This window comes from Lucilia cuprina, chromosome 4 (assembly GCF_022045245.1).
Source record: "Lucilia cuprina isolate Lc7/37 chromosome 4, ASM2204524v1, whole genome shotgun sequence".
Taxonomy (NCBI): Eukaryota; Metazoa; Arthropoda; class Insecta; order Diptera; family Calliphoridae; genus Lucilia; species Lucilia cuprina.
Genome location: NC_060952.1, coordinates 21,347,035 through 21,356,346, shown reverse-complemented (window position 1 = coordinate 21,356,346; position 9,312 = coordinate 21,347,035). Strand labels below are relative to the sequence as shown.

The window sequence follows — 9,312 nt, the reverse complement described above, 5'->3', positions numbered from 1 at the left end:
CAGAATATATATACTTTATAGGGTCGGAAAATTATATTATAGAAATTACAAACGGAATGACAAACTTATATATACCCTTCTCACGAAGGTGAAGGGTATAAAAATAGGGACTTCACAATATACTTTTTTGTTTTAAATTAAAGTTTTATTAAATGTTCATATTACAATTGTCTTCTACTTTTTTATAAAACACGCATTGTTTTGATAACAAACAGTGACGTTTTCAGTTGTTTTCTATGGCAACAGTTTAATCTTGTACTCCAAAACATCAAAGGGGATTAAAATCAGAATGAATTTATATTTAGATTAACTAATCTGATTATTATCTGCAAATCTCTTACAACTGGCTGTCTCCATCATGGTATTACACTGTATGGATGGACCTCGGGAAAAAATATAAGTAAATTGAACACCGCCCTTAACAACTGCTTTAGAACAGCTTCAAGTTTGCTACGTCCTACTCCTATAAATCTATTACGAGTTGAGGCTGACTTTCAGGATTTTCAATCTATGCTGGAGAAAAGCTCAGTGGCAATGGCTTCAAGGTCTATTACAAATACTGACGATGGATTGTATAACACCTTTTGGAGAAATATTATGGCTACAAACTTTTCCCGCACTGCCATTAGTAAGATTATCGATCTTTTGGGACAAGCGGGAATTTCAATACCTTCATAGCCAATTACGCCTATGAACACAGGAAAACTTGTACGAGTCGATGATAGCCTATCTTTTTAAAAAAATATGACGCAGAAGATTTCCGATTTTTCACCTGAATTGTTGTTGTTTACAGATGGATCCTTCCAAAATGGATTGTCATCGTATTCATTAGTGGAGGCCTTGGAAGATGGAGAATATGAGTTGATTTGTGAGAATCGATTACCTGATCATGTTGGTATCTTTGTGGCGGAATTGGCTGCAATAAGACGTGCCATAATAACAACATAGTCCACCTCCCCGATGCCGGAAATCATATAATGTTGCTGTGGATCCCCTCACATATTGGCATTCCAGGTAATGAAGCAGCGGATAAGGCCGCCAAGGAAGCCTTAATTCTGGATAGAGTTACGGAAATTCCATGTTTCCCTAGTACAATGACAAACCCTTTCAGGATTTTTCGGAACCAACAAAATCCAAGAGAGAGAGAAGACCTAAATACCATCGAAACCTGACTCGTTCTCAGTGCATAACAGATTCTTTCTGAGTGTCCGAAATCTAGAATTGGTCCTTCACTGAATGACATTCTGGATTGCCCAACTGACGGAAATATTCCCACGATAATTAGATCCCTGAAGATTCATGATATCCACAATGTTTAGTACCGATGTTCATTATTTTGAATTTAACATAATTTTTTTCCTTGAAATTAATATGTATTTTTCTCCTCTTTTTTATTCTTAATATTCTTTATGTATATTCAAAAACCCTCTCTCCCGTTAGTAGCCTATTTGCTTAATAGCAATATTGCGGATGTATTCCAAATTTAATTAAAAAAATAACATAACAACATCTCCCAATTTAATTTATTCGGTCCATTTTATTATTTTATTGTCCGCTGAAATTTAAGGAAGTTAAGCAATCTATCAACAAAAACAAACATGCTCAATGAAAAACCTTTCCTTTTTTTAAAAATCTTATCAATTCCTAAAATTTAATAAATACAAATTTGCATTAAAATTATAAAATTGTGTCCACAACTGTGTAGTACATATTCTTAACCAAATATAAACATTCCAAGTATACAACTGATATCGAACGCTTTATATTTTATTTGTCCAAGTGAAGTAAGCGTCGTCACATTTTTTGCGGTATTCAAACGTGATTCACAATTTGATAAAATACAACCACTTACAATAGCTAAATCTTAAAGGTTTTCGAAAAATTTAAAAAGAAATCATCAGTATACTATAGAACGTCGATACAGAAGGATTGAAATTAAGAAAAAAAAAACAAAATGAATAAAATGGAAAGATCTTTTAGCAGAAGTCAAAGCCAATGTGCCGAGTATAAATTTAAATATTTCTTATAACAACATAAATATTACCAAGAAAAAATCTAATTAACTTCTTAAACTTTCTAAATATAATTTTAGATTACAGGCAGCTAACATGTCGTTGGACAATTTACATTGTAATCGATGTGCCGATGGTTTTCAGCCAAATGAAAAAATAGTCAATTCAAATGGTGAATTGTGGCATACACAATGTTTTGTGTAAGTAGCTTAATAATTGATTTTATTCCAAAAAACAAAAACCGTTACTAAATTTTGTATTTTCAATTTCAGTTGTGCCCAATGTTTCCGCTCTTTTCCCGATGGCATTTTCTATGAGTTTGAGGGTCGTAAATATTGTGAACATGATTTTCATGTCTTATTTGCACCCTGCTGCAATAAGTGTGGTGAATTTGTTATTGGACGTGTTATCAAAGCCATGTCGGCCAGTTGGCATCCACAGTGTTTCCGTTGTCAGTTGTGTGCCAAAGAATTGGCCGATAGCGGTTTTATACGTAATCAAAATCGTGCCTTATGTCATGAGTGTAATGCCAAGGTTAAGGCTGAAATAACTGGTCGTTATGTGTGCCAAAAATGCCAGTAAGTTGGAAATGTTTAGAATGTTTAGTTGATTTTTTTTGTGTAATATTTTAAATTTGCTTTCTTTTTCATTTTACTTTTAAAGCGGTCTTATTGATGAGGAACCTTTGCGTTTCCGTGGTGAAGTTTATCATGGTTATCATTTCAATTGTACCGCTTGTGGCCAAGAATTAGATTCAACCGCCAGAGAGGTTAAAAGTCGTCCAGGTTTGGCAGCTAATGATATGGTGAGTTAATTATGGATTTTTTTTGGTAATAAGCTGATCTAAAAGAGACGTTTAGTATGAATGCTGCAGTTGGTAGTAGTGATCTTTGCGCTTAAGTTGCTAACAAGGAGATAGGGCGGTAAGATTCTCCTTGAGTAGCGGGTTTGTCTGGTTTTTGAGTTGGTATAACCCGCGGGTTTGTCTGTTTTTAGAACTGGTTATTCCGGGCGATCCTCCCAGTTAATGAAAAACATGGAGATGCCATCCACACCAAGATCTTTTAATGGTTTTGATTTAAGATTATGTTTTCGACTACACTGGGAGTGGCTAAGATCCTATGTACTTCGAATTATAACTTTTTAGGTCCCGTTCTGCGTGGTGGGGTGTTGTTGTAACAGTTCGACTGTGGCCGATAGGTCTTTCCTGGGGAAAAACTTTCGGTTGATACAGCTGTCGCTGGGTTGACAATTTTTGGCCGAGTATGACTCGGGTCGTTCCGGAGCGAAGATCCAATTGTCGTTGGAACGCGTGGGTGGGGTGTTCAATTAATTGCCTGCATAATTCTTTGGTGCTTTTTTTGTCATATCTATGTTGTAAATTTTTTAACTCAATAACAATGGCGTTTTGATTCTAATACTCTAAACAGTGATTAGCAAAACGACTGATAACAGTTCGCCAATTCACTCAAACAAGTGTGCTCTTATAATTATAATTCAAAACGCAAATTTGCTCCAAAGAATTTTTTAATAAAATACTTTTTTATTGATAAAATTACAGAACGACCAACCAACCACTAACACTACTTTTTTCTAAAAATATACAAAGAACATTATAAATTATTCTCAAGGTCATTTTTACAAACTTTGCATTTTTCTCGATATTATTTTAGAATGAATTATATTGCCTGCGTTGCCATGATAAAATGGGTATACCAATTTGTGGCGCCTGTCGTCGTCCCATAGAAGAACGTGTTGTCACCGCCCTGGGCAAACATTGGCATGTAGAGGTTTGTCTTTAGCAAAGCGATTAAAACTAAACACAGTTACTTATAATTATATCCGTCCATATTATTTTATTTAGCATTTTGTATGTGCCAAATGTGAAAAACCATTCTTGGGACATCGTCATTATGAGAAACGTGGCCTGGCATATTGTGAAACTCATTATCATCAATTGTTTGGCAATTTATGTTTTGTATGCAATCAAGTTATAGCCGGTGATGGTAAGTTGAAATATCTCAATAATTTTGCAAAATAAAAATATTAAATAATTTTTGTATTTTTGTAAAAAACCATAAAGTTTTCACGGCCCTTAATAAAGCCTGGTGTGTACATCATTTTGCCTGTTCTGTGTGCGATACAAAAATGACTCAGAAATCGAAATTCTATGAATATGATGAGAAGCCAGTTTGTAAGAAATGTTATGAACGTTTCCCCACTGAGCTTAGAAAGCGTTTAAGAACAGCCCATGAAATGACCATGAATAAGAAAATGTAAATTTTATAATTCTGTTAAAACTACAAAAAAAAAAAAAAACAAAACAAAAACGATTTTATAAAACAACAAAAACAAAATACAATACCTACAAAATAGTGCCTTGAAAATAGTTATATTAAACAATAATGAAACATTAAACAATACACTGCAACCGAATAAAAATAATAATTATAATAATAAATAAATAAAAAAACAAATTGTTTTAAACTAAAGTCAATAATTAAAAATAATTAGTTGTTTTAAACTAACCATTACAAATTATTTTTTAAATATTAATAATATTAAAAATACAATTAATTTTTTAATTTAATTTAATATTTTTTTTATAAATATAAAAAAGCACAAACAAAGCCATAGTAAAATTGTTTAAAAGTGACAACAATAAATTATAATAAAACAAAAATAATTTTTTTACAAAAAATTTTACAAACAATTAAAAAAAATATTGAGTTTTTGTGTTAAATCAAACAACAACAGTCTACCAAAAGAAAAACAAAACATATTCTCGAAATGTTTTAAATAATTTTTATTTAAAACAAGTATTTCTTCTTTTTAACATTTATTATATTTAAATATATTTTCTTCTCTCTTAATTTTAATTGTACTCATTTGTTTTATTGTATTGTATATCTATTTTTTTTGTCAATGTTGTAAATTTATATTTTTAATATACACATAATTGTCTTAATTTGTTTCGTTTATTCTTAACAGAGTTTTTCCTATTTTCTTATTTAAATTTATTGGTTTTTCCTTTTTAGCAGCTATAGCAATAGCAATAATATTTATAAAGGAATTATATAATTTTAAGGTTTTTTTTTTATTGTAGTTTGAGTCATTATTAATTTATATTTGTTTTTTAATATCGTAATGCAATAAAAATCACTTTAAAAACAACAACATAAAATCAATAATAACAATTCCAGCTCATGGTAAGAATATACACCCGAAAATTTTTTTATTACTTTATTACTCGGTACACTTATCGAAGTTAATTAAAACGAAATTTGGATTACAAATATTATGTGAATTCACAGATTATACTACAGATTCGACTATAGACTAGAATGTAAAATAGACAATAGATTAAACTCTAAACTATATTAAAGTTGATACGATAGACTTGATTACAGGCTACTTGTCAAAATTGTAAGAGTATAGACTCATAACTTAGTATATACTCTATACTATAGAGTATATACTAAGTTATGAACTAGACTATAGGCTAAACTTTAGACTGTACTAAAGACTAGACTATAGACTAGTCTAGGCTATAGACTAGACTATAGACTAGTCTATTGAATGGACTATAGACTAGACTATCGACTAGTTTATAGACTGGACTATATACTAGACTATAGACTACACTATAGACTAGATTATAGACTAAACTATGGACTACACTATAGACTAGATTATAGACTAGACTATAGACTAGATTATAGACTAGACTATGGACTACACTATAGACTAGATTATAGACTAGACTATAGATTAGACTATAGACTAGACTATAGACTAGACTATAGACTAGACTATAGACTAGACTATAGACTAGACTATAGACTAGACTATAAACTAGACTATAGACTAGACTATAGACTAGACTATAGACTAGACTATAAACTAGACTATAGACTAGACTATAGACTAGACTATAGACTAGACTATAAACTAGACTATAGACTAGACTATAGACTAGACTATAGACAAGTCTACACTATATACTAGACTATAAACTAGACAATCGACTAGATTATAGACTAGACTATAGACTAGACTATAGGCTAGACTGTAGACTAGGCTATAGACTAGACTATAGACTAGACTATAAACTAGACTATAGACTAGACTATAGATTATACTGTAGATGTATAATATTTTATCAATTAAATTTTTAAACACATTACCGTTATTTTGTAGTCCCTGATAAAAAGTGAAAGCAGATAAATGTACAATAATATATTTTTTTATTATAAATATATTTATTAAAATACACTTTTCAATAGGAATAATATCAAGTATCAGACCAACAACATTTAAAGCTACCATAAACATGGATATTCAATATTAAACACATGCGTACATACATACATACATACATACATACATACATACATACATACATATAAAATATGAACATATGAACCATGCTTTAATAATTGGTCAATTTCTTAAACAATCAATTTTATCGGGTTGAAACAAAAATTTATGAAAAACAGATACAAAATATTAAGTACAGAAATAATTTACTCTTAAACTGGTAAGTCTGGCAGGTTGATTTGATAATGATTTATTTTCCTAATTACAAAAAAATTATAGTTTAAGTTTAAAGTAAAACAAACATAGACAAAACATATTTTTATCAATTTCGAATTGATTTTCATTATAAATTTTTAAACAATTATATAAATTATTTTCCACTTAAGTTTAACAATTAAAGTAAACTTAAAAACAATTAGGAATTTATAATTGGAATATATGTATTTATCATCATTATGATAAATCTAAAATTTAATTGAACTTAAGATTCAGCTAATTTCTCTAATAAGGTATCTAATAATTTTAAATCTCTAACAGCTATTAAACCATTACTGTTACACTTCCAATCCTTGTCCGTTCCACCTTCGGTGTCCTCATTAGGGGTAGTATAAGTCAATGGTATGGCTTTTCCTTCTTTTATACTAGTTTTAAAATCGATTATATCACCATTTAAGGAACGTAATATAGCTTGGGGTGCACAAGTATCCCATTTAAATGTAGAAGCTTTACTCAATACATACGCATCCACTTCAGCGGTAATAACTTTTAAAGCTTTATGTCCAGCACCAGCTGAAAATGCAAATTCATAGCCCAAGTCTAGCAATTGCTGTAGTAAATCTGCTCGTTCTGAACTCGAAAAAATACCCAAAAGACGTGAGCGTTCACGTACGTTATCGAGTATTTTGCTGTGTGCCTGTAACTCGGGTAATGCTATACCCCAAAATAAAGCAGATGTATAAATATTGTCTTCGATTTTATTACGAAACGGTTGGGAAATAACGCCAATGACAGGTAAACCGCTATTAAGGTCATATACCCCTATTAGGACGGTAACACAATCCAAGCCAGTGGATGTTATACCGGGAAAATTGGTGAAAATTGTATCGCCGGATATATATTCCGCGGTAGCATCTGCATTGTAACAGTTGTTTTAATAAGATGTAATACTTTTATTGTTCCTACTCACCTATGGGATCAATCCATATACCCAATTGACTATAATCCACATCATTTGGTAGTTCTGGCAAATCCTCATGTAGTACTTTATCAAATTCCACACTACGATGAACTTCTTCGGCTAGAATATGGGCTGCTTCTTGATGTTGTGCTTGTAAAATTTGTAACAAACATTCGACTGTCTCTGTTACATCTGCCCCCACCACAATTGGCACATTTTCATCTTGAGAATTTTTAAAGCTCGGTGACTCTTCACCCTTGATATTTTCTTTCATTTCAGGGAACTAAATCGCAAAAAAGCAGATGGAAAAGAAAGATACAAAAATAATTATGTGTATACACAATAACAAAATAAATGCGAAAAAAACCAACAACAATATTCTAAAGACTCGCGACGCCTACAGGTTTTTATTTGTTGGTTTTAGTTACGTTTTGCCAATTTACCTCACCACCGACATCATGTTTTATAGTTTCCTGGATGAGAACATCAGCCAAGGTCTTGAAATCATGTTCAAACCTAGCATTCGCCTCATCACCGGTTTTCTCCTGCACCAGCAGTTGAAGTAATTGTTCATTGGAGCGGCAGATTCTAGCAATGTTGGCAGCCTTTTCGGAGGCGTTAATAAGACTTCTTAACAAATTACGGCTGCCGTTGTCATCCATGATGATTGATATTGCAAATGAAATGACCTTGTGTTGCTAATTTTTTTGTGGAAGTGATTACACACAGGTACTTCTTTGAAAATAAATCATTAAGCAACTAATTTAATTAACAAGTAAAAACTTAATTTGTTATTTACCTCTGCTCTATAGTTTTGTTTATTTTCTTTGTTGTTTTTATTTCATAAACTTTTTCTTTTAATGAAGTAGATGATATATTTTGTACTTTATATTTGGAATCTATTTTTGGAATGAATTGTTTATAGAAAATTTGCCTTGCTTTAAATTTTCTAAAGAATTCTCTTCTTAGTTTGTTGTATATTTATGGGCGATTGTTTGCAGTGTTGATAAACGTTTTAAAAAGCTATGATTTATGATTTGGTAAGAAAAGGAAACGGAAATAATTATGAAATTTTATGTTTAAATAAAGAAAGATTGAAATTTTCTACAAAAACTTCTTAAAACATAAAATTTCGGTTATAGGAAACATATAGCTGAAATTTTTGTAAAATTGAATTATATTTGGGAATCTTTGACCCATAAACTGTGCAATATTGAAAAACATTCTTAAACCCTTAGTAAAATATTATATAGTTTTTAGTCGTTTTAAGGGAAACTCGAGAAAATTATACAATAAAGACCCATATTTAAAATTACATTGTTTTAAATGTTTTTAAAACATTAAATTTGTTTTTACTAATTTATAAAAAAAATGTCTTAAAATTTTATATAATTTCTTAATTTTACTTATTAATAATTTGGATTTAATTCCTTTATATATAAAAAGGGGTATTACATATTATATCTATAAAGTATTTTTGCTCTAAATCTATTAAAAACTCAATTTCAGTTAATGTATTTTCCCATTGTGTCATTAATAAATGTTTACTTAACAGCTGTTTAAACTAATGTTTTACAACACTATCAATTTTAGGAAGTGTTTAGTATACTGGCATATTTGTTTTAATCATTTGTTCATTGTTTACATTTACTTAACTACCATGTGTGTTAACGGTATTTTGAGCACAATTAAAGTTTTGTAACGCAGATAAATGTCGTTAACAGGAAGCCATATAAAAACCATTAAAAAGTCTACTATTCGCGATCAAAAACTAAAGGAATGTGAAAATGAAAGTGTAAATTT

At 30.4% G+C, this 9,312-nt stretch overlaps 2 protein-coding genes across 5 annotated transcripts in view; one reads left to right on the top strand and one right to left on the bottom strand.

Moving 5' to 3' along the window:
* The window catches only part of LOC111684629 (LIM and senescent cell antigen-like-containing domain protein 1), an 8,925-nt gene extending 4,548 nt beyond the window's left edge, over positions 1–4,377 (top strand). For 2 of the 3 annotated variants that reach the window (XM_023446850.2, XM_023446842.2), the window contains exons 2-7: positions 2,093–2,212; positions 2,285–2,590; positions 2,676–2,817; positions 3,686–3,802; positions 3,877–4,018; positions 4,096–4,377. In XM_023446850.2, coding sequence (XP_023302618.1) covers positions 2,109–2,212; positions 2,285–2,590; positions 2,676–2,817; positions 3,686–3,802; positions 3,877–4,018; positions 4,096–4,292 — 1,008 coding nt within the window. In that variant the 5' untranslated portion in view covers positions 2,093–2,108 and the 3' untranslated portion in view covers positions 4,293–4,377. Of the gene's footprint in view, positions 1–1,907; positions 2,005–2,092; positions 2,213–2,284; positions 2,591–2,675; positions 2,818–3,685; positions 3,803–3,876; positions 4,019–4,095 lie in introns of those variants that run through there. The other variant, XM_046948402.1, reaches the window with a different exon arrangement.
* Positions 4,378–6,236: 1,859 nt separating this feature from the next.
* Positions 6,237–8,486, bottom strand: LOC111684799 (inositol polyphosphate 1-phosphatase). 2 transcript variants are annotated; one of them, XM_023447010.2, is made up of 4 exons: positions 8,309–8,486; positions 7,953–8,244; positions 7,519–7,792; positions 6,237–7,463 (listed from the first exon to the last, which is right to left on the bottom strand). In XM_023447010.2, exons 2-4 carry the CDS (start codon positions 8,169–8,171, stop codon positions 6,814–6,816), a joined length of 1,143 nt encoding a protein of 380 aa, XP_023302778.2. In that variant the 5' UTR covers positions 8,172–8,244; positions 8,309–8,486; the 3' UTR covers positions 6,237–6,813. The 2 variants fall into 2 exon arrangements, with proteins under 2 accessions (XP_023302778.2, XP_046806487.1); XM_046950531.1 differs by having other exon boundaries at positions 7,953–8,241.
* Between the last annotated feature and the right edge of the window lie 826 nt (positions 8,487–9,312).

What these genes read in the sequence shown, in the direction of transcription:
- LOC111684799 (XM_023447010.2), bottom strand. Translation starts at nt 8,171, where the DNA reads ATGGATGACAACGGCAGCCGTAATTTGTTAAGAAGTCTTATTAACGCC. An exon ending in AACATGATGTCGGTGGTGAG is followed by an intron (nt 7,793 to 7,952) that starts GTAAATTGGCAA and finishes TTTGCGATTTAG; the next exon opens with TTCCCTGAAATGAAAGAAAA. An exon ending in TATATGGATTGATCCCATAG is followed by an intron (nt 7,464 to 7,518) that starts GTGAGTAGGAAC and finishes GTTACAATGCAG; the next exon opens with ATGCTACCGCGGAATATATA.